The sequence below is a fragment of the Schistocerca nitens genome, chromosome 9 (assembly GCF_023898315.1).
Source record: "Schistocerca nitens isolate TAMUIC-IGC-003100 chromosome 9, iqSchNite1.1, whole genome shotgun sequence".
Lineage (NCBI taxonomy): Eukaryota > Metazoa > Arthropoda > Insecta > Orthoptera > Acrididae > Schistocerca > Schistocerca nitens.
This window is the reverse complement of record NC_064622.1, coordinates 5,533,757-5,559,568: the sequence shown is the minus strand read 5'-3', so window position 1 is coordinate 5,559,568 and position 25,812 is coordinate 5,533,757. Positions and strand designations below refer to the sequence as shown.

General features: G+C 43.4%; 1 protein-coding gene across 1 annotated transcript in view; it reads left to right on the top strand.

Moving 5' to 3' along the window:
- LOC126203685 (uncharacterized) overlaps positions 1-25,812 on the top strand; it is a 70,485-nt gene that overhangs the window by 27,200 nt on the left and 17,473 nt on the right. The window contains exons 3-5 of the mRNA XM_049938052.1: positions 2,649-2,705; positions 6,466-6,768; positions 24,471-24,572. Coding sequence (XP_049794009.1) covers positions 2,649-2,705; positions 6,466-6,768; positions 24,471-24,539 — 429 coding nt within the window. The 3' untranslated portion in view covers positions 24,540-24,572. The remainder of the gene's footprint in view (positions 1-2,648; positions 2,706-6,465; positions 6,769-24,470; positions 24,573-25,812) is intronic.

Below are 25,812 nucleotides of genomic sequence, written 5' to 3'. Positions count from 1 at the left end.
CTTTTAATGTTTCTACATATTTACATTTCAATTTTGATTTTTCATAGGAAGTTAAAATGTACTCTTGCTTCCCTTTTTGTAATTAATTTTTTTTTCATTCATTAACATTCATAAACAAAAAAATTAAGTAGAGGGTGATGTAGGGAAGCAGCCTACTCACGCTGTAGTAAATTCACATCAGTTTCCATTGTGTGCCAGCCAGTCTGCTGTAACTAGCTCTGACGTCATAAATGTTGCGCAATACCTTAAAAATCAAGCAAATGACCTAAAACTTTTCTGGCATGTCAGAAATAATACTAAATTAATATGTGTTAAATATCAGTTCGATAACTTCAGCCATTTCCGAAATTTGAACGTTTTTCTGTAAAAATCATTGGCGCAACAGAAAAGAGCTAGAGACTTCAAAATTTATATTTAGATTCATCTTTCATAATGATTTAATAAAAACAGTACTTTGGATTTCACAAATTAAGATTTTAGTGGAAATTCATGATTTTGTGGTTTTCGTCTCAAAACTGAAGGAAGCAAGATAGATTAAGTAGGCTAGTAAATAAGGCTAGGATGTTTAGATTTAAATAGGTTGGAGGTCCGCTATGACTATGAAGATGTGAAAAGTTTCTTTTGAATACCTATAAAATTATAGCGATAGCGGATCTCAAAAGGGACAGTTCAGAGCTCATCTGCTGCGTGCAGGGTAATTAAATTAATTTTCTCACCCAAAATATTTAACTTAGCCACGTCAAAAATTTATTATCAATACTTACCTGCGTGCTGAGTGCACATTTAAATTAAGAGCTTCATCGGCCGTCAGCAAAAGAAGCTATACTTTATTATGTAACTTGAAGTGGTGCGTTACTAGCCCAGCAGTTACTCGGGAGAGCCGATTTGATGAGGCGTTCCCTTAGCCGTCCGCACCGCGGCTTTATATATAAGAACGCTGCGCGAGGAAGCAAGGCCCCAGTTCTCTCCAGACGCTGAATGACACGCCATCTGTGTCGGCAGTCGCGCCGCATCGGTATCACTGCGATAAACAGCCTCGGGTGCCGTATTAAGTTACTAGAGATACATGGAACCATGAAATCATTTCAAGTAAAGTGTTAATTCTGGGATGATTTTCATTATCTAGCTTCAGTTTGCGTAGTGTCGTATTTTCACGTGCCGTCGCGGGACAGACATTCTACCAAATATTTAGCGTGGCGTTTGATGAAATACTCTCATCAAATTATGGCGAGCATTCTTTTTAACATTTAATTCGGACATTTATAGTTGCATCAGCGCATTAGACTCTGAACTGCTCTGTTAGTTAGGTTGTAGGGATACTTGTGTTTTTTATTTGTGACTTTGAGAATATACCCAACTATTTTGGAAAATTGTTTTTGATTAGAAATCCCGGACAATCTCCTAATTCCTCAGAGTTATAAGCTGCAGCTATAATGAAACTCTCAGATGAAGTGGGCACTAGGAACTCTAATTGCAGGCTTCACGTTTTGTTAAATCACTTTCTGGGGGCTAAAAAGGAATTAGAGAGCCAGTGTTGAGAACGGCGAAAGACAGCATTAACAACATTCTAAAAGCCAGAAACTGATTCAACATGCAAGCTTTTATACAGCAACAAATATTCCCCCAACCAAACTCGCCGCCCCACATAGGGAGTGAGACAGGGTTGTAGCCTATCCCCGATGTTATTCAATCTGTATACTGAGCAAGCAGTAAAGGAAACAAAAGAAAAATTCGGAGTAGGAATTAAAATCCATGGAGAAAAAATTAAAACTTTGAGGTTTGCCGATGACACTGTAATTCTGTCAGAGACAGCAAAGGACCTGGAAGAGCAGTTGAACGGTATCGTCAGTGTCTTGAAAGGAGGATATAAGATGAACACCAACAAAAGCAAAACGAGGATAGTGGAACGAAGTCGAATTAAATCGGGTGATGCTGAGGGAATTAGATTAGGAAATGAGACACTTAAAGTAGTAAAGGAGTTTTGCTATTTGGGGAGCAAAATAGCTGATGATGGTCGAAGTAGAGAGGATATAAAATGTAGACTGGCAATGGCAAGGAAAGCGTTTCTGAAGAAGAGAAATTTGTTAACATCGAGTACAGATTTATGTGTCAGGGACTCGTTTCTGAAAGTATTTGTATGGAGCATGTGTCGAAGTGAAACGTGGATGATAACTAGTTTGGAGAAGAAGAGAATAGAAGTTTTCGAAATGTGGTGCTACAGAAGAATGCTGGAGATTAGATGGGTAGATCACATAACTAATGAGGAGGTATTGAATAGGATTGGGGAGAAGAGAAGTTTGTGGCACCACTTGACTAGAAGAAGGGATCGGTTGGTAGGGCATATTCTGAGGCATCAAGGGATCACCAATTTAATATCGGAGGGCATCGTGGAGGGTAAAAATCGTAGAGGGAGACCAAGGTATGAATACACTAAGCAGATTCAGAAGGATGTAGGTTGCAGCAGGTACTGGGAGATGAAGAAACTTGCACAGGGTAGAGTAGCATGGAGAGCTGCATCAAACCAGTCACTGGACTGAAGACCACAACAACAACAACAATTCCGTCTTACACTGAGGTTCCAGTTAAGCGCCTGTATACAAAGAGAGAGTAATAAACATTTAATGGAATGTGTAACTGTTCTGTTTCAGTCCATAATCGACGTCGGAGTCCAGTTTAGTTGCAGTGATGGGAACACCGTTCCGTTTGTAAGTATCTAAGATATGTGCGGTGTATCTTGTGATTTGTTGAAATTAAAAAATATTTATTCAAAAAACTTTACTGTCTAGATGAGAAATTACATTAGACAATTAAATCATGATGAGTAATATCGGACCGGCCGTTGTGGCCGAGCGGTTCTAGGCGCTTCAGTCTGGAACCGCGCTGCTGCTACGGTCGCAGGTTCGAATCCTGCCTCGGGCATGGATGTGTGTGGTGTCCTTACGTTAGTTAGGTTTAAGTAGTTCTAAGTCTAGGGGACTGATGACCTCAGATGTTAAGCCCCATAGTGCTCAGAGCATTTGAAGCATTTGAACCATTTCACTAGTTTCGGTTGGGTACAACGACCGTCTTCAGATCGTAAAAGCACGTGAATATGCATTGAAGAGTGTTAGTAGGAACATCATGCGAAAACATGCACTCGTATTAAAAAGCAACCGCAGTAGGACAACACTGACGTTAAAAGCATCATCAAGGGCGAGCCAGGTCGTAACCCACAATCTTGTGAGACGCAAGTAAAAAAGATGTGGGGGTGGGGGGTGGAGGGAGCAGTTGCCTAAGTAGAATTGCAACTAGATAACTCTATCATTCTTAGAACGGGAACGTACTGCCAGTCTACATGGGCTGGTTTCATCTTATTTCTGTCAAGAACGAGTACATACAATGTAACGATGGCTATTTTATATTTTACAATGGATTACTCTCTTGTCAGCCAGGATGTAGAACGCTTTTTGATTTTTGTTTCCGCTGCACAAAGCTTTCTCACTGTATTAGCTGTTTTACAAAAGCATAGAATGAATGACCGATTCGATTTTACTTATGAAACTATCCCAGCTCTTTTTTACCTGCATCTCGCAAGATTATAGTTTACGAACTGGTTCGTCCTTGATGTTGTTTTTAATATGACAGTTGCCTTAGTCTAGCTGTTTGTTGATACGAATGCATATTTCTGTTTGATGTTCACTATAGACACTGTCCAATGCACATTTACCTGCATTACGAACGTTCTGAAGATGGTTGATGACCGAAACTATTCACCATGTTTTAATTGTCTAACGCAAATTGCGGTCTAGGCAATAAAAGTGTTTTCTGTAATTTTTTGAATTTTATGAATTACGTTGAGACCGCTCGCTGTCTCCTTTCCTGATACTGTCAGGCTTCACAAGTATTTGGTACTGATAATCAGATGTGTATGTTTAAAATTGTCATTTCTTTGATGTTAATGAAATTAGTCCGTTTTTTTCCTTTTTTATTTGCTGAAAATAACTTTTCACAATACATTAGTAATATGTGTCATTTCTTCAAAGAAATAGATGGCTACAAATATAAGCTGAGCAGTTAATAATTCATATAACTCATGCACCTATGTACAACATAATCTGACACGTAAATGTCTCTGCCATGACATAGATGTGGTAGGTGGTTAGAAGAGAAATGATGTGGTGGAGTCAGAGACGGGACAAAAATTCTGAGAAGAGGAAGGACTCTCTCCTCTGAATGATGTATACTTCAGTTATTTAAAAACTTCAGATGAGGGCTAAAAGTCGTAAACGTGAGAGTCAAAGTACAAAATAATCGAAATAATTGTGAAGAATTTTGTATTAACATGATATACGTTCGTTACCCACCTTTGACTATCGTTCCACATAACCACTACCTCTATCCAGACAATCAGTGTCTTTAGATCTGACAAGTTAAAAATTAGCGCCAGAGTGGGGTTAGAATTCAGATTCTGGTTTTTACAGTAGTCAATCAATTTGTTACAAAATAAGGAGAACTTATTCTTCTTCTCTCTCGTTTGGGCCCTCTGTATCTCTCTCAGCCTCGCTTGAGTTTGAGAAATGTTGATTCACCAGGGTTGGCAACAAAGCATTCACTCTTACACTCTTTAAAAGTACCGTGTCGAGGGGGTAAGTTGAAAACAGTTCAAAAGATGCACATGTTGAGTGGGACGAAAATTATTCTCTACGACTTTTTAATGTGTAAAGAAAAGAAGACAATGTCTTATACATTATACAACAAATTATCGTAGAAGAAACGTCTAGATTAAACTACAGGATGGCGCAGTTAAAAATTTACCGCCTTCCCTTTCCATTCGAATGCAATATTTCGACTTCTGAAATGGAGTAAGCAACAACAACAATGGGACAGTTTTAGGAAATAATCGATTGTTAGCATTCTTCTGTCAGCATTTCAGTTTATTTCATTAGCGAAGTCAGACGTTTCTGTATGCGGTCTTCAAAATTTGTTGACAGAAGAAAGAATTGAAATTGTGGAAGCATATGTGAAAACAGGTTAAGGAAACTTGCGAAATTTTCGGGGTCAGCATCCGGACAGGGAGATAGCAAAGAGAGCAATACAGTGTCTGTATAAAAATTGCCGCATGTAAGTAGCAGGAGTTGCCAGCGGGTACTGAAAAGTCTTAGTATGAAACCATATCGTGTGATGGTTGTGCGGCGATTACGGGAGGACGACGGTCAGAAACGTGTGGATTAGGCCTACTGCACGTGGCTTTCGAATAACGTCGACGATGGTTTGTTAGACCCTTCCCAGTACATCATGAGTAATGTAGCATGGTTTCATCTTTCTGATCATGTAAATTCACAGAACACGAGGTCCAGGGCAACGGAGAACCGTAACATTGTGTGTCAGCAACAACTCCTTGACTAAAAAATAGGCGTTTGGTGTGTAGCAATAGGAAAGAGCATCATTGGACCGGTATTTTTTTGACAGTATCCTTAACACGGTTACATAAATGGAAATTTCTGATAGAATTTGTAATCAGCTCAATGAATATGAAAGACAATACTGATTCTTCCAGAAAGATGGGGCGACATACCACAAATCTATGGTATCCCTGGAACTAGCCGATGACGTCTGCACTGAGGAACGAACTGTCAGCAAACTTTTACGGCCAAAACGTTTGCCGGATCTAACAACATGTGATATTTTTTCCTGTGGGGACGTTTGAAGAATAATGTCTATGAAATAAGTCCACACACAATACAGGAACTGACAGGCAACACCAGTCATGAAGTTCCCGCCTTCGATATCCGAATTTTACGCCGGGTGTATCTGAATATCTTTAGATGTGCACAGCTGTGTATTGATGTTGCAGGTGGTAACTTTCAGCATCTTCTATAAATATATTTTTCATTTTAAATAAATGGCAAGTCCTCTTTAGCTCTTTGTTTCTGTAATTTCTCTGCATTTCCTTTATACTTAACACTGGCTACTTTTATCTGTTGCCCTTTAGTTGTGTGTACGATGAATTCTTCTAGGTTATCAGCAGGGTCAGCGCGTCGTTCTGCGGCAACGTTTCAACAACTTCCTTACTCGTCGTCTTCAGGCGAAGATGACGAGTAGGAAACTTGTCGAAATGTTGCCACAGAACGACGCCTTGACTCGGCTGATAAACCTGAAAAGAGATCATCATAGAAATTCTCCGAGAAAGCGTGCATTCCCTTATAGTTGTGTATAGTTTATACTTTTTCACTCCAGTGTAGTTGAGCATTCCGTGTGTTCTCAGAATATTTTTAGGGACATGCAGCATAGTGAGGAATCACGTTTTGTGGCGGTATGCTTTCTCCTTTCTCTTATTTGTGTATCAGCCCAAACCACTTCATTTGCGAACGAGGTGAAACAGTGCTAACTCAAAATAATACCTAAGACCAGATCGAACACGACATATTTTTAATGAAACTAAGCGGTTAGTCGTTTAATGATCGTGGCCCTTATCTCTGCCCTCAGATCTTCAGGATCACAGTGGAGGACGTGAACAACCATGCGCCGGTGTTCGAACAGTCCAGCTACAACTGCAGCCTGCCGATGCCCTACCCACCGGACAGCGACCTCTCCTCCTTTATGGTTGAGATCAACGTGCAGGACATAGACTTCAGTAATCAAGCCATCACCATCCATTTCGACGAAGAGGGAGAGCAGCTGTTCACAGCAGAAGCGACCTACCAGGGGAACAGAGACTACGCCGTTCAGCTGTACAGCAAAGCGACGATCAACCTCGCAGAGACGACAAACTTCACTATGACGGCTGTGGTAAGTGACTGCCTACAACTCACAATATACAGGCGCATCACGGACAGGCATCCAACTTCAACGGAACTGCAGGGTAAGTTGTTAGTAAAAGCAGGGCACTCCACAAATTTATAGGGGGACTGCCTTAATAGAATAGTCAGGCTGGGATGTTGAGATTTCGTCCATAGTATAGCTCGGTTCATTTTACGTAAACGTCAGTGACCTGAGAGTGAGGTAGAGACATTCCTAATTGCGATTCATAACGAGATCATTTACAATTACTGCCTTTATCTTACAATATTGGAAAAGTGCCCAAAAACGTTGGTCAGATGCGGTGGTTTGTAGATTGATTTAAATAATGAAAACTGCCCCAGTTACTTATATTTTTCTGCTTAGCAGAACACGTTCGAGAATTTATTCTCACTTTCAAGTGCACTTGTGCATTTGTTTACATTAGTATGTTTGGTGATTTTTTGCATATGTGCTTTTCTGCCTCTCTTGCGTCTTTTCGGCCTCCTCCAGTATACAGAATGTCACACATTATGTGTATAATATCTTCGTAGTATGTTTTGTAAACAAACAGTGTAAATGATGATCTGCGGCTGTGTGATATTCTAAATACAGTGTGTACATAAAGTCCGGGAACAGTTGCAATTATTTATTGCACAAGAACCAAAGACTGTACAGATATCATACATGTGCCATTTCCAAGAGAAACCCTGAAAGTTTTTTTCATGTATACCGCCACAGCGTAGCTTGGCAATTTGCCGAAAGTCAGCGCCTGTCGCCGACATGGCGAGTTCAGGTGAGGAGCGAACTTTCTGTGTGTTGGAGTTACAAAAAGAAATGTGCTACAGCTGTTCAGCGGATGTTTACAACCAAGTAGGGCAAGAAGCCACCACCAAGGAAGGCCATTTACCACTGGCACAACAAATTCATTAGAACGGGTTGCTTGTGCGCGGCAAAGAGAAGAGGACATCTCAGTGTGAGTGAAGTGAATGTGGAGCGGGTACGAGAGACATTCATAAGGAGTCCAAAGAAATCGGTGCGCCGTGCATCCCGTGAACTCGAATGTATGTATAAAAATACTTTCAGAGTTTCTCTTCAAAATGCAATATGTTTGACGTCTGAACAATGTTTAGTTCTTATGCCATAAGTAATTGAAAGCGTTCCCGGACATTATGTACAGCCTGTACTTGAGGTGGCTCATTACCTTCTAACTTCGAAAAGACGGAAGAGAGACAGAAAAGCACACTTGCAATCACCAAACATATTCATGTTAACAAATACACAAATGCACTTGAAAACGAGAATAATTTCTCGAAAAGCGTGGTGCCAAGCTGCAAAAAATAAGTAACTGGTGAAGTTTTCATTATTTAAATTATGAATGACACAGTTGCAGGCTTTCCCAAAACATCTAATACGATGAACGAAAGTAAGGATTGCAGATTAATAATCATCAGCAGCAATATGTCGCAGATAAAAGTATGAACGCGTGGTGTATGTATGTTAGTGTGTGTAGCAGGGTCAGTTCAACTATCTGCTCGACATGTGTAGCAGCGTGGTGCATTGTACTTGCAGCTGTGGTAATCGTTTGCTTACAAGCACCGAAGCACATTATTTCTAATTGCCTTCCATAATAAATCCTGCTTTGAGACAGCGTTATAAATGCTTCTGTGCTGTAGGAATAATACTGTCCCTTCTAGGTGTTGAATTTTTCACAAACGACAGTATACGGATAGGAAAAACGTTCGGTTAAATCGATACCGATATTGTAGTTCTGAAGAAATGATATTTTTTGGTATTTGATTGGTCTCGGTTGTAACGGGTGTTTCTTTTTGTTTTTTTGCTACGAACCGGGTAAAAAGTCGAAATATCAGTTAGCACTAGCAGCAGGACTGAAAATTTTGGTTTTTAAGTAAATCTTTAAAAAAAACTATTAATTTTATTTGTAAATTTTCCATTGCGTTATGTTATTATAGCAAATGGAAAAAAAGATCAGCGCTATTTTAATAAGAATGCCGTTAGAAGCGGGCAACAAACACATGGCACAGAGCTCAGAACAGCACTGCTGAGACAATGGTGTATCATGTGGTGTGACCCATTCTGTGGTTCGCGTGTTCATGCAGCGTCCAAGACTTGCCTCATCTGCAGTATCTCGCTGTCGTTATCGGACATCACTTGTATCACACAGAATGACAGCATCCTTGTCTGGAAGTATTTTATGCAGTGGGGTAGCACTGAAGTACAATACATTTGCTTTAAATGCAGCCCTTGTAAACGGACAGTTTAACACGAAAAACAGAGTTCTTCAGCCTAAGTTTTCACCCTTTAGCACCGACTGTTCGTAATGCCCAAATACTGGTATGATCCACGATTACAAAGTGATTCCTGAGCAGTTTAAAAAAATTAAAATGAATAGAAAAAGACTGGTGACTTTTTGTAGTATTGAACAACTTAATAACTTTTTGAGAAAAGCAGTGAACGATGGACAAAAGTGCTTTTATTTCCCTCTTTAATTTAATGTTTTTATCCTACGTACCTTAAAACTGAGGGAGTCAACATTTTACCTACTTTTTTGATTTCTACGTTTATTACAGGAAATGACAGGAATAAAAACTAACAGTCGGCTATTTCAGAAACTGGTCATTTTGAGCGGTTTGGACAGTCAGGTTAAACTGGCGTTGAAAAAAAACGGGATACGTGAAAACCGATATAACTGAAAATAGGTTGCTTCAGCGATAATCGTCGTTCCTTGTGTACTACCAGCAACGTGTTAGAAACATATAGCAACTGTGCTTCTAGCAACTGCAGCTGTTTGAATGCTTGTTGAGGACAATGGTTGACAAAATGCTCAGCCTGATCAGTATATGTCTTCCCAGCGGTCGGCCTGCGGTAAGTACAGTAATTGTAAACTCATACTTGGGTCGGATTTTGCACTGAAGCCGGTTGCTTATAGGAAATCACTACAATACAACAGCACGAGTATGGGTAATGTGGAAAGGCTAATCCTGTAGCGAACATGTTACATTTCATATGGCTGCGTACAGGGCTCACAAATCTATTGTGCATTTCAGTGTTCAAACAGTTGTCTACTTCTCAGCTACTCTCATTATTTTTTAAATGAATTGGTGGTGCCTTAAGTATAAATTTTCTTAATATGATGTACGACTGTACAATTTCAGACTTATATCGTTTTCAAGCATCTAAAAAGGGAGCATTACACATTGAATGCGATAGTATCACGTTTTAACATAGAACAAGTCATATCCCAAGATTTACTAGGACGATCCTAACTTATTTTATAGAGGATTTGTTAATGGTACATTACGCCATGTACGTCTTTGCTTCTATGACTGCAGATAATTGTTATAAAGTAAATGGTAAATCATTTATCGAAACTTTAAGAGCAAGTTCTTTTTGATCAGTTGTTGCAAAGTTTTTTCATGTATGGTCCATCTTTTTAATGTAAATGCACTAGGAAGATTATAATTATTTCACAGAACTTGATTAATTACGATGTATATGTATTGTTTGCAGTGTTCTCGTGTGTCCAGGCGGCATATTTTCGAAGGCGTCCCTTGCCGTCATCTTCAGATGATAGCTACAGAACGAGTACCTGCGCTACATCACGCCTACCCTTATACACGGTGATCGCTCCACACTGCTTCATCCGCTGTCCAGTCGCACGCCGCGACGGGTGAAGTCATGGGGGGGGACGGAATAAGTGAAGTGCCCCACTTCGGACGAGGTTAGTTGACTGAGCGCTGGATGCCCGGCTTTGCTTAAGGTGTTGCCATTGTCTCTGTTGACCAGCCCATTGCGCACTGGTATTTCAATCGCCTCCTTCACAATACGGTCCCAAAACGACGAGGTCTGTCTCAACACTTCCGTTTTTTCCATACTTCATTGAGTCCCCCCTGTAGCCGTGAAATGTTCTGCAACCGCAGATATTGTTAGCTGCTTACGTCCGGTGTGCTCCGTGCATGTTTCCTCGATTGTCTGCACGATCTGCCTGATATACACTGATGCGCTAAAACATTATGACCATCTGCTTAATAGCCTGTTTGTCCGTCTTTGGAACGAAATACAGCACTGATTCTGCATCAGGGATCCGACAGTTCGTCGGTGGGTTTGCGGAGGTATGTGGCATTAGATATCTACGCACAGGTCATGTAATTCGCGTGAATAACGGGCCTCCGATTTGCGTACGCGGTGACGGCGGCCTGTAGCGACCAAGACAGCTCCCGTAGGATCTACAGCAGGCGAATCTGGTCGCCGAGGTACCACCGTGAGTTCAGTATAACGCTCTTCAAACCACTGTGGCACGGTTCTGGCCTCGAGACGCGGGCAGTTAGACCGCTGAAACATGACGCCGCGGTCGGGGAAGACATCGAGCACGAAGCCATGCAGGCGGTTCGCTGCTGTCTGCGTGCCTCCGATTACTACCACAGATCCCACGCAAGCGCAAGAGAATTTCTAGCATAGCGTAGTACCGCTCCCACGAGGCTGCATCTGTGGCGCGCTGCACGTTTCGAGCCGCCTTTCACCTCGACGACGGCGTTTGTGGATACAGCCAGCAACCTAGTTTAGTACAAATGTTATTCCCCCAAACAGCCGACGCGTTTGCATTGATCGACGGTCGAATCCCAATGGTGCCGTGCCCAATGCAGTCGCAACTGGCGATGTCGTTCTGTCAACGTGTGAACACACAGTGGTGGTCTGTTGCGGAGCTCCATGTTCAACAGTGTATGATGAACGGCGTGCTCCGAAGCACTTGCTCGTGCAACAGAGTTGTGCTCTTTCGGCAGAGGTGCCAAAGATCACCATCTATCCTACTTCACAGGCCATACAAGCATCCGAACCTCACGTTCTGTGAAGAGTAGCGGACGTCCAAACATTTAGCGCCTAGCGGTAGCTCCACTGTCCTATCTCTTTCCGTAGACGCTCACCACACTAGCACATAAACATTCCACCAGCTCAGGCGTTTTCGAGATACTCGTTCACAGGCTCTGGGTAATAATTATCTGCCCCATGTCAAAGTGGCTTATCTCAATGGATTTCCCCAATTGTAACCCACATCTTCGCTAGGATGATCCCCCTCCGCGTCTACTCAACTGACATAGTTTTGTTACCGCGTCACCTGCCCGCAACGTCATTAGGCGGCATCTGACGTCACAATGAGCAGTGGTCATTATGTTTTTGGCTGACCAGTGTATGTCTTACCTCTGAACCAGGAAATGTGATGCGTGTGGAAGGCTGGATATTAAATCTGACGATGTTGATTTGATTCTGATTTATTGAGGCTTTGACAGAAATGGTAGAAGCCGTGAAGGACTACTGTTTTTGAGTGCCCCCCTGTCGCCCCGAATGCGGGGAAAGTCTCTTCAGCAGGGTAGCTGGCAGCGGACTGAGGGCGGCAGAAGCTCCGGCGTGCTGTCCACGGAAGCCTGAGGCTGTCACCACAAATCGTTGCCATCAGCTCGGAAACGGCTTAGTCCAGACTCTGACCCCCACCGTAACAACAGCAACACCACAAATGGCAATTCTGCAAGCTCATTACAACTAACAAAATGCCTAACTCGAAGCAGTTAGCACCTATATCCAGTGAGACTGTGCAACCCCTTAAAACTAAAAATCATTAATGTAATAAGAACATTGAAAGAATTGCTTTAAAAATTTGAAATTTAGTGGGCCTATCATAAGTAAGTCAAATAGAACTAGTCAACCAAATTAAAGCTGCAATAATAACTTTGTCAAACAAATTATAAAATAATAACTAAGCTGGCCGGAGTGGCCGCGCGGTTCTAGGCGCTACAGTCTGCAGCCGAGCGACCGCTACGGCTGCAGGTTCGAATCCTGCCTCGGGCATGGACGTGTGTGATGTCCTTAGCTTAGTTAGGTTTAATTAGTTCTAAGTTCTAGGCGACTGATGACCTCAGAAGTTAAATCGCATAGTGCTCAGAGCCATTTGAACCATTTGAACCAATTATAACTAAACTCGTAATAATAAAATAATTTCTAAAATAGCCAAGGCAGCGTTGGCAACTATTAACAAGGCTCTGATGAAACCTTCGAGAAGGCAATAAAATAGTCTACATACTCCTCATACGACCAGTAAATCCACAGGAAAAAACCACAACAAATGTTAGAATACTAATGTAATATTTTTTCTTTCAGCTGAAGCCCTTAAGACCGTGCCGCACAAAAATGAAAACTTGCAACCACAGCACCACCGCAATACAGCTACACACACCGAGCAGTACGTCACTTAGAATAACAGGACGCCTTCACGCCGTAACGGACTACCTTGCGACGTAACAAGGTTGCCTAAACACGGCTTGCGTTAGTTGTCGAGTCGAGTCGAATGATCGGAGCAAGCGTGTGCTGCGAGCTAAACATCTTGAAAGCGACCGTACCCAGGATAATAATGAAGGTCAACCTGTGACTTACATTAATCATCTAACTGCAGCGGTGCACAACTACTAAATTAGGCGACGGTTAGTGCAACTACTTTCGCTAAGACAGCACACAGAACACCCGCCACGGAAGTCGGAACACTTATGCAACACTGGGTTTTGAAGTCAAACAGACAAGGTAGATGTCACGCAATAACGAACGAAAGCAGTTCTTTTGAAAACATGACTCCACTTCCTGAATCATCTGCCCATTCGACAAAGTTACTCAGACTCACAAAAACATTCCACGCTACAGGCTTCGCTGGCTCATAACCAGACGGAAATCAAGTGACCACATAATTTCAGACTTACTCAAATAAACAATTACGGAACAGTCAGATCGCGTACGTCAAAATCACTAAACCTTTTTAGGTAGCAGGTATTGACAACACAGTAACACTCGGTTCTGTAGGTCAACTACGTTTACAAGGCGATAATGCATACTCTGTCACAGGCGGAACCAATTAAACACCACCAAACGTCATTATTCCAGTCAAATCTTAGAAAAATTACGCTTCGCGGCGGTGTGCCAACCAGCCTTTGTCGTCTTGTAATTGGATGTAAACGGTAACTGATACCTAACACGAGTAAATGACACACACCAGTAAACACTCTACAACCGACAGTTTGAACATCTGCAAATAACACCGACGGACTACCGCAACAACAGCACCTTTCAACGACGGGTTGCACCGACCTGTCGGCCGATGTGACCGAGCGGTTCTAGGCGCTTCGGTTTGGAACCGCGAGACCGCTACGGTCGCAGGTTCGAATCCTGCCTCGGGCATGGATGTGCGTGATGTCCTTAGGTTAGTTAGGTTTAAGTAGTTCTAAGTTCTAGGGGACTGATGACCTCAGATGTTAGGCCCCATAGTGCTCCGAGCCATTTGAACCATTTTTTGCACCGGCCTTTAGTATCACTGTGACCTGACAGCTGATCTACGAAACGACAGAGGTTAGGCAATACACACGAGTAATCCTTTTACCGTACTCCAGCTGCCGAAGTACAGACACATCTTGGGGATCCCATTATACTTGTCTACGGTTATCCCCAAAGAGCCCCCTAGACATCGCTGTTATACATTAGTGAAAACCAGTAGAAAGGCATGGATATTCGTGAGGAAATTAACATTGTCGGTTGGAATAGTTCCGCACAATCTACATCCGTGAGATCCACTATACTGACAGATACAGTTAAATGGTATTACATTTGATGTTAGTTGTACAGTACATAAAGAGACACTAAAGATTCAGGTAGTTGGGGGTGGCGCTCGAAATGAAGGCAGTCGGCTCTGTGCGCTGTTCGTGTGTGCCCACGTGCCTTTCTTGCAGATAGGAAACAGACCCCATTACTGGCAGTGTGTATTGTGTACTTAACCCACGACTGTGACGTAGCTAAGCGGAAAACAGTTGTCATGTGATGAGAAAGGAAAAATCGGAGCGTTGAAGGAAATGGGACTCTCTAATCGTCAAATCGCCAAGAAGTTGAACCTTTCGAGGACAGTGAATTATACTGAAGCGCCATAGAAATTGGTATAGGCATGCGTATTAAAAGACAGAGGTGTGTAAATAGGCAGAATACGACGCTGCGGTCGGCTACGTCTGTATAGGACAAAAATTGTGTACCCTCGATGACTGCACGACACAAAGCTTTTCACCTCGCCTAGACCTGTCAACACAGACATTGGACGATGACTGGAAACATGTGGCCTGGTCGTACGAGTTCCGTTTCAAATTGTATACAGCGGATGGACGTGTACGGGTATGGAGACAACCTCGTGAATCCACTGGCAACTGTTTAGGCTGGTGGATCCTCTGTAATGGTGTGGGGCTTGTGCAGTTGGAGACGTATGGGATCCCTGATAGGTCTAGGAACGACTGTGACAGGTCACACGTACGTAAGCATCCTATCTCGTCACCTGCATCCATTCATGTCCATTGTCCATTCCGACGGACCTCTGCAGCTGCAGGAGGACAATACGACAACCTATACGTCCAGAATTACTACAGAGTGGCTCCAGGAACACTCTTCTGATTTTAAAGACTTCCGCTGGCCACCAATCTCCCCAGATATGAACATTATTTAGCATATCTAGCATGCTTTGCTACGTTGAGAAGCGATCTCCACCCCGTCGTACTCTTACGGAATTATGAACAGCCTTCAGGATTCATGGTGTCAGTTCCGTCCAGCACGACATCATACATTAATCGAGTCCATGTCACGTCGTGCCGCGGCAGTTCTGCGTGCTCGCGGGGGCCCTACACGATGTTAGACAGGTGTGCCAACTTCTTTGGCTCTTCAGTGTATAATTTCGTTAGATTCGGAGCACGATATGTGGACTGGACGGAAAAATATGAGAGATAGAGAATTATCTGAGGGATATGAACAGCTACTTTTGCGCAAAGCAAGGGCTACAAGCCATTATTCTTCTCAACTTGTTGCCGATTTGCAGACATTTACGACAAATTTTGTAAAATGAAAGCACCTTGCGTTCAAGAAACGACTGCAGAAACCTGCTCTAACACCCAAACATAAAAAGCCTAGATTGGAGTTTGCTAAAACACATTTTATCGATCCCAACTGGAAGTGATCTTCGGTGTTGAGATGAAGCTTAATTTGGATGCTCAGGACTGATTTCAATGTGACTGGCATGAACTGAGGGCAGAGCAGCGGATATGAATAAGGAGAAATGTTGGTGGTGAAAGTGTTATGATTTGGGCAGCATTTTGTACTAAAAGTAACTGCTTGAGTGGTCACTGGAATGAACTCTAATATGTACAGTGGTATGCTAGAGACAGAATAGATTAGAATGTATGACGACGCAGGTGACGAAAGTCTAAAGTTTCAACAAGATAATGCATATGATAAGTTTCTGCACAACTAACATACTGAAATGTGCTTTGAAGATAAAGATATCGATGTCTTGCCTTGGCCTGAACTTAGCTCGCATTTGAGCCTCGTGGAAAACCTTTGGGGAGTACTTACAAGGCGTGTTTATCGCAATGGAAGGCAATATGAAGCCGTATGTGAGCTGAAAAGATCGATAGGAGAAGAGTGGACGGCGAGTTCACTGCAAAAACTACAAACCCCAACAAAATCAATGCCAACGAGAATTTTTGAGGTAATTAGGAAGAACAGATGTTGGACAAAGTACTAATAACACAACAGGACAATGAGTGCCTTTACACCAATTTCCATCCAGGAATTGTAAACGCTTTATCTTGTTACTCGTATGACGAAGGAAACTATGTAACTCCGTCGTGATCATTAATGTCTTATATGGAACTACTACTTTCATAAGAAATTCGATACATGTATGCTTCATACATTGTGTATTACTTCCGTAGAAACCCTGCCTTTATACTGAGTTTCATTACTGTAGCAATCACTGCCGGACGGACACTGAGGCACTCCCTGGCGGTATTTTATGCGTCGTGACCTCTCCTCCGGATGTCGACAGTGCCAACCGATGGCAGCGCGCGAAACACCGCTGACGGACGAGCGGCGAAACAGGCAAAGCGACTGTTTCAATCGATGGCTATGGCGCGAATTCAGAACCGTTGAAGAGAAACCAGCTGGCACACTACTGTTATGATGAATGTTGTAAATAACCGGTTTGCGGATCCCCAGGTCGTCTTTCACTGTACGTAACAGTGAATGCATCTTTGAATGTGGATGCCAGGGTTCTGCCCATTTTACTCGATACTTTGCCGCCGTACGGCAGAAACGCCCTCGTCTTACCCTCCTCGTAGTGTTCTAGTTGCTGGGCCTTTACCTTCTGCCTCAAAGCATGTCGGATTTGTCTCCTGCCGTAACCTATCGTCCTAAATACGTCCTTAGGATGGATGAGCTCCCTCGGTTGGCTTTCTTCGTCCGATATTGCATCGGCTCTGTGCTTCAGTGTGCGCAGCACATCCTCACACTGAGAAGGATGATGGCAGCTGACAGCGTCGAGATACAGATCGGTGTGGGTGGCTTTCTTGTGCACACTGTGTCCCACAGAGCGGTCCATTACTTGACTAAGACGTCCATTAAGGGGAGTTAGCCATTCTCTTCCATCTCCATTGTCACTTTAATACTGCCGTGCTAGAATTCAGATGTTAGACGAACTCTCTGAAGTTTTTCACCAGAACTGTGTCATCAACATATAAGAAAAAGCACGTAGGCTTCAATGTAGCTGTTTCCAGAACATTCTCTTCGAAATCCTCCATAAATAAGTCTACCGCAACCAGTGACAGAGGGCACCCCATGACGAAGCCAAACATTTGTTCATAATACGTAGTTTGCAAATGAAGAGAAGGAACGTTGATGTGAGGACAAATTCGAAGAGATTCATCACTGTCGGACTGAATTTCTCCCTGACCAACTTGAGGGGACCTGCAAGCAGGACTCTGGAGAAAAGGCAGACCACATCGGAACTCACCACAAGGTCCTGGACACAAAGAACGAACAGGGTGAAGAAGAAGACCACTGAACTTCTACGCTAGTCACCATCGAAGTCAATCCGTCAAAAAGCTTCAACCACGTGCAGCACCAGTCAGGCTCTACGGCTTACCAACGTTTCACAAATAATATGTTCTTCTATGTCCAGTTGTAACACAGGCGCACCGCCGTACCAGCTGACAAAATATCTAACTGCAGTATTAAGCCCCTACGTCGGAAAATGTCATCACCACATCAGGAACTGTGTACATTTCATTAACGGCTGCGAGATCCACACCTTCGTGACCAGGACTTAATGGTGGGATTTGATGTGGTCTCCCTCTTCAGCAGAGTCCCACTTGCTGATTCCTTGCTGATCAAGAATCAGTTCAACCATACAATGATTAATTTCTTCGACTTTCCCCTCACATCAACATTCTTTCCCTTCAATGATGACTGCTATAAACAAACAGATGGCGTCGTCATGGGATGCCCTCTGTCATCAGTCGAGGCAAGCTTGTTTATCAAGGATTCTGAAGAGATAGCTCTAGAAACAGCTACAGTCAAACCTACATGCTTCTTCAAATATGATGGGAATGAAAAACTTCACGTGGTCTTCTAACATCTGAACTCTCTGCAGCACTGAGAAAAGTCAGCAAGAAGGTGAAAGAGACTGACCAACTTCCCTTTTTGGACGTTTAATCAAGCGCAAAATGGACAGCACCATGGGACACAGTGTTTACAGGAAAGTTACCCTTACTGATTTGTACCTCCATGCTACCAGCTCCTATTGTCCTTCGTTGCGTGAGGATGTGTTATGTACACTGATACACAGCGCCCGTGCAACATCGAACGAAGAAAGCCTATCAAGGGAGTTCAACAGCCTCAAAGGTTACGGCAGGAGACAAAGACGACGTGGTTTCAAGCAGAAGCTGCAGGCCCGGCAACTAAATTAGAACACTATCAGGAGGAAAGACAATATCTGCCGTACAATGGCAAAGTGTCGAACAAAGCCGGCAAAATCCTGGCTCCACGTAACATTAAACGACTTTTCCGTCCACCTCCGAAAACGCGCACACTATTAGGTACGGAGAAAGACGACCTCTGGCTCGATAAACTGTGTATTTAAAATATTCTGTGTAAATGGGAAAAGGCTTACATCAGGCAGAATGTGCGGACAATCGGAGGAAGACGCAAGCTGCACAGAACACACCTCAAACTTAAGCAGCTAACAAAATCTGCAGTTGCAGAACATTGCATGGCTGCAGGGGGCTCAATAACGGAGGTGTTAAGAAGACGTCGTCGTTTTGGGACTCTGTGTTGAAGGAGGCTACTGAAATGCGAGTGACCGATGGGATGATCAACAGAGGCAGTGTCTGAAACCAGAGGAAAGCACTGTACTCAGCGGTCAGCCAGTTTGCGCACCAGACGGGGGCCACAGAAGCACTCAGGGACCGGGGTTGACTCCCATCCTTCCAGTGATGTTGTCCTCCTCCGTCTCCCCCCCCCCTCCCCCCTCTACTGAAAATCTAAGACGAAGAGCCAGGGTCAGAATGAGCCTTCTCCATCCGCTCCTCAATACACAATGCTCCTTGGCTGCAACCATAGGTGTAAGGGTCTACTGCTCACTGATCCGGCCAGTAATGGAATATGCATGCGCCGCACGGGGTTACGCAGCTAAAGCTCACATATTAAAGCTCCAGTGAGTTCAAAATAGAGCACTGCACGTCCCATCGCAATTCCAGATGGCCGATGTACACGACGCAGCCGAAGTAGGTACTCGAAAATGGCCTAAGCCCGAAAAGGTGCGATGAAGATTTAACTGTAATTATGCTGACTGAAGATTCATATAACGTCTGACCAAGCTGGGATAAGGCTTGAATGTAGCCATTATCTTATAAACGACATTGTAAAAATCTTCATACTTTAACATGAGTTTAATTAATAATGAGTACCTGCATTTAAATAAGCCAGAGACTGGAGAGCAATCACTTCTATTGGACAGCTTCAATAGACCTAACTAATTAAGGACATACGATCTCAGACGATCGCCAAATTCAGATAATTGAAGTTATTTGGCCACAGAAAGCTGTTTTCTACAAGAATAATACAGAACTTATAGCTACTCTCTGTTGGCTCTATTATTGCTGGTTTGTGATCACTGTTTGAGTCAGCAGATGGCACAGAAGTACGCTTTCTACAAAATTCGAGGACTCCTGTTGTCATTGGGCCATTGTTTCGCACCGCGGTCAGTCTTTAATGTCGGGTTCATTTACGTGCTATGGTTTGATCAATACAATGAACATCAAACCAAGCAGCTGAGTGCAGATTTGGGAATTAGGTGACCCTGTGTACGGCTCTGCATTTTTCATGTACCCATTGCTCTTGGCGTTTTCTAGTATCCCAATGACTGATTACACCCAATTAAAATGCTTCTTGTATGTGTGTATCCATGTACGTATTGAACCGGGGACCTATAAACGACGGAGAGGCTTCGTCCCGCCGTGGCCCTCAGTGGTTCACAACCCCACAACAGGCCACAGCAGTCCACCCACCCCACCGCCGCCCCACACCGAACCCAGGGTTATTGTGCGGTTCGGCCCCCAGTGGATTCCCTCGGGAATGTCTCATACCAGACGAGTGTAGCCCCAAATGTTTGTGTGGTAGAGCAATTGTGGTGTATGCGAACGTAGAAACGATGTTTGCGCAGCAATCGTCGACATAGTGTAACTGAGGCGGAATAAGGTGAACCAGCCCACATTCGCCAAGGTAGATGGAAATCCGCTTTAAAAACCATCCACGGGCTGGCCGGCACACCGGACCTCGACGCTAATCCGCCGGGTGGACGCGTGCCGGGGACCGGCATGTCGCGTTAGACCGCACGGCTAACCGTGCGGGCTCAATGGTTCTTTTTTGGTATAATGAGCTTTCTGAATAATTTTAGAGTACGATATATCCCCCAGGATGGCTCTTATATGCAGTTTTTCAAAGTATTTGATAATTTTTCCTGGGAGACCCAATATTTTGGTTCCATTACACGCAAAAGTACTTGTATGAAATTTGGTCTCCGTGGGATTAGGAGAAATATTGCCTCTGGATCTACAAAATCGGAAAATCCAGTACGTAAAAGGAAACCATCAACTTTGCAAAGTATTACTTTTGGGTGAGTAAATCATTCATTATAACAGTAGGCAGTTCGCTTCCCTCACTCTCCTTTATTGAATGCGTTCTCATTAAACAAACCCATTGTTCATGTCTCGAAACGAATCAGATAGAGAGGGCAAAGTGACTCAGTTTGGACCACCCCAGCCCTCTTTCGGCTTCGAAGGAAGGACAATGTCTCGATATTAAGTTCATATAAGAGAGAAAATTATTTCCCTCGGGTATTATTTGCATGAAATAACTAGAAACTAACTGGTATCTGTCAAGCAAACGTTACCGGCATTCTTGTACAATTTGAGGAGGTGTACATCAACTGTGCGTTAGAGTTTCACAGTAGCTACACGGGAAGTGCGTTTTACTAGGAAAAAGCTAGCAATGTTGTGCAGCAACTGAGAAATTGCGTACCAATATTAGAAGCTTTGTATCAACAATGGAGACAATTACGAAAACCACCTCGAAGATCATTGAATGTTCATAAGCGGAAAGAAATTTGAGATCATGTGTGGCATAGCACAAGCTGATAATTTGAATATCATTACAATCGAAGAATGTAAATGTTTTGGGAATTTTCCAATCATTTTTTTTATCTTCGACCAATATGTCCAACTAATGGGTCAGTTTCAAGTAGAGATGACTCAGGTAACAGGATTTCAAACAGTAATGACTCCTAAGCGCCGGTCGGGGTGGCCAAGCGGTTCTAGGCGCTACAGTCTGGAACCGCTTGACCACTACGGTCGCAGGTTCGAATCCTGGCTCGCGCGTGGATGTGTGTGTTGTCCTTAGGTTAGTTAGGTTTAGGTAGTTCTAAGTTCTAGGGGACTGATGACCTCAGAAATTAAGTCCCATAGAGCCATTTGAACCATGTTGAGTCCTAAGACTGTTGCATCTTTGAATAAATGTGGGATAACTGACAGGGAAGCAGCGGACATCATTATAACTACTGTCGAAGCTCGTAAGATGTCGCAGTTTTTACGGTCAACATATTTGCAGTTACCGAGAAAAACTGCTTCGGTATGAGTGTAGACTACTGATATCTCTGATATCTATAACAGTTTATGGATAACAAATTGTAGGCTACGACCGTGAGATTTATTATTACGAAAGGGTGCTGAAAATTAAATGGCGTGACTGGATAAGAAATTACGAAGTTTTTTAAATTATAAATGAAAATGGTCAATGCCTCGAATCGTGAGGCAGAAGTATCAGACGAAAATATTACACGTTCTACACATACGTAGTAAAGGAAGCTGAAAATTGCCCATCTGAGACAGATATACAGTAAAGCTTACAGATGGCTTAATTACACTACTGGCCATTAAAATTGCTACACCACGAAGATGACGTGCCACGAACGCGAAATTTAACCTACAGGAAGAGGATGCTGTGATATGCAAATGATTAGCTTTTCAGAGCAATCACACAAGGTTGGCGCCGGTGGCGACACCTACAACGTGCTGACATGAGGAAAGTTTCCAACCGATTTCTCATACACAAACAGCAGTTGACCGGCGTTGCCTGGTGAAACGTTGTTGTGATGCTTCGTGTAAGGAGGAGAAATGCGTACCACCACGTTTCCGACCTTTAACAAAGGTCGGATTGTAGCCTATCGCGATTGCGGTTTATCGTATCGCGACATTGCTGCTCGCGTTGGTCGAGATCCAGTTACTGTTAGCAGAATATGGAATCGCTGGGTTCAGGAGGGTAATACGGAACGCCGTGCTGGATCTCGAAGGCCTCGTATCACTAGCAGTCGAGATGACAGGCATCTTATCCGCATGGCTGTAACGGATCGTGCAGCCACGTGTCGATCCCTGAGTCAACAGATGGGGACGTTTGCAAGGCAACAACCATGTGCACGAACTGTTAGACGACGTTTGCAGCAGCATGGACTATCATCTCGGAGATCATGGCTGCGGTTACCCTTGACACTGCATCACAGACAGACCACCTGCGATGGTGTACTGAACGACGAACCTGGGTGCACGAATGGCAAAACGTCATTTTTTCGGATGAATCCAGGTTCTGTTTACAGCATTATGATGGTCGCATCCATGTTTCACGATATCTCGGTGAACGCACATTGGAAGCGTGTATTCGTCATCGCCATACTGGCGTATCACCCGGCGTGATGGTATGGGGTGCCGTTGTTTACACGTCTCCGTCACCTCTTGTTCGCATTGACGGCACTTTGAACAGTGGATGTTACATTTCAGATGTGTTACGACCCGTGGCTCTACCCTTCATTCAATCCCCGCGAAACCCTATATTTCAGCATGATAATGCAAGACCGCATGTTGCAGGTCCTGTACGGGCCTTTCTGGATACAGAAAATGTTCGACTGCCGCCCTGGCCAGCACATTCTCCAGATCTCTCACCAATTGAAAACGTCTGGTCAATGGTGGCCGAGTAACTGGCTCGTCCGAATACGCCAGTCACTACTCTTGATGAACTGTGGTATCGTGTTGAAGCTGCATGGGCAGCTGTGTCTGTACACGCCATCCAAGCTGTGTTTGACTTCATGCCCAGGCGTATCAAGGCCGTTATTACGGCCAGAGGTGGTTGTTCTGGGTACTGATTTCTCAGGATCTATGCACCCAAATTGCGTGAAAACGTAATCACATGTCAGTTCTAGTATAATATATTTGTCCAATGAACACCCGTTTATCGTCTCCATTTCTTCTTGGTGTAGCAATTTTAATGGCCAGTAGTGTACTTACAGAAAATTATTTTCAAACAAACGGGAAACTGAAGCAGTTTGCGGATAAGGCTGTGTCTGAGTATAGGGGTACGTTTCTGGAACATAGAAAGCAGACTTCAAAACAGAAAAATTGTTAGAATAATTTTCTCGTCATATTTGCCTCACAACGTGCTATTGTTTTATTAAATTGAATACAGCAAGTTATTTGTTAATCATCTACTTCTGTTCAACATTTTTGAGGTGAAAATAAATGTATCTCTTTCCTTTTATTTCTCAAATATACGAGCTGAAGAGCACCCTCCCCATCACTTATTGATCGTGAAAAAGACCAAACTTGGGCTGACACAAAGAAAAAACCTAACCTGAAAGGAAGTGCCAACCTAATGATCAGCTAAATGATCAGACACTCCCCATTCAAAACTTTGTGGCGTACCATCAAAAAATGTACTTGCGCCCAAAATCGTCAGCCCGCAACAGTTATGTAAGCGGGTAATTGTATCTCCCGAGGCTTTTCGGCAAATGATAGTGTTTCCTGTTCAGTAGTGGTGCTGCATGATTTGAAAGTGGCCCTACTGCGCCATGGCAGCGACGCCTTCAGTTTGAATCAAACGGCCATAGTTTGTACCGTCATGTGTCACACGTGGGTTATTTCAACAGGCACGTCTAAAATGGTTTTTCCCTTGAAGCCGCATCAAGTCCGAATTAAAACTCGAGCTTTCCAACGTATGCACCAGACACTTTGTCAGAAGTTTACTGTATGTGCGTCTGTGGTTGTGATGCTCAACCTCACACACATCGGTCCTGGTTCTCAGTCGCTTGAGCCTTAACTCAAACCTGACGCGACCCGATCATCACTATTAATTTATACATGGATACCATCACGCAAAACTTTGAGCTAATTCAATGAACATGTTGATGGCAAATATTCTTATTCTTCGAGACCTTGTCATGCTTCTAACTGTACATCTTTTACTTTCTGCAGGACAGCGGTACCCCAGCATTGACATCTGATCCGGTCACCATCGTCGTAAGTGCATACAGCGTCAACTAGAAACAGCACAAGAAAAATCGTCGCATCCGATAAGTAAGTGTTGGATATTAAAATACCTACTGTCGATAGCTTTACACCGAAATGTGATGCTGTGTTGCCCCACAGACACTTGCAGTGACCTACTTTCCAAGACTTGATGTAATTCTTTCACACGCACTGGAAACATGCACATGTTTCCGTCACCTTCAGACAGAAGTTAGTGTTCTCACACCCATAGACATTAGCTCTCTGTTCAATACAGTAGCTACTTAATTCGATTGCTTACGAGTCTCTATTAACAAAACATGCACGGCTTAGAAACTGCATCAGTAATGAACTAGTGTTAAACTGCTATGGAGTATTTGTATTTAAATATTGCAGAACAGATCAATGAGGCTCTTCCACGAAATTTTAAAGTATCCCAGAACTATCAGAAAATCGAGGTATAGGAAAATTAGTCTCCTGCCCTTCAGCCAGAGTTCAAACTTACGAAATTTGAATTGTAACGGTTAAAGTTGGTGGTTGACAGAAGGGCTGCTCGGAAAAATTAACAGAGGACGAATGGGCAAAAGTTTTGTTAACAGATTCTAAATACAGTATATTTCCTGTACTACCAGTGCTAGAAAAGGAACACAAAAAAAATGGTTCAAATGGCTCTGAGCACTATGGGACTCAACTGCTGAGGTCATTAGTCCCCTAGAACTTAGAACTAGTTAAACCTAACTAACCTAAGGACATCACAAACATCCATGCCCGAGGCAGGATTCGAACCTGCGACCGTAGCGGTCTTGCGATTCCAGACTGCAGCGCCTTTAACCGCACGGCCACTTCGGCCGGCAAAAGGAACACACTCGTACAGATTTAGAGGTATGCAGAGAGTAGCAGAACAATGCTAGTAACCTGAAAGATAAATCAGGAGAAAGCAGAATAGGAAACCAAGAGGTGTGCTGTTGGACAGCTGTTACTGGAGAGGAATGGAGCAACATCGACAAGAGAAATTGGGCTCAGGAAACTAGTGCACAAATGAGAAACCAACTGCTGGTCTTAGCCACGTAACAGAAAACTTAAGATGAACGTGTACGGTTGTTAGCAAAGATGATAATGGGCTGCTATTAGGGGTCTAGAAACAACCAGGATAAAAGCGTACAGTACGTTATTAGCGTAGACCTGTATAAAATGGAGCAGCTACTGAAAATGTAGCTCTGGAGGCCCTGTGGAGCCACGAACAGCCCTGCGCTGTCTAGCTCTCTCGTAAAAAGAGAAAATACGGAGGTGGATCGGCTCCTTTGGATGG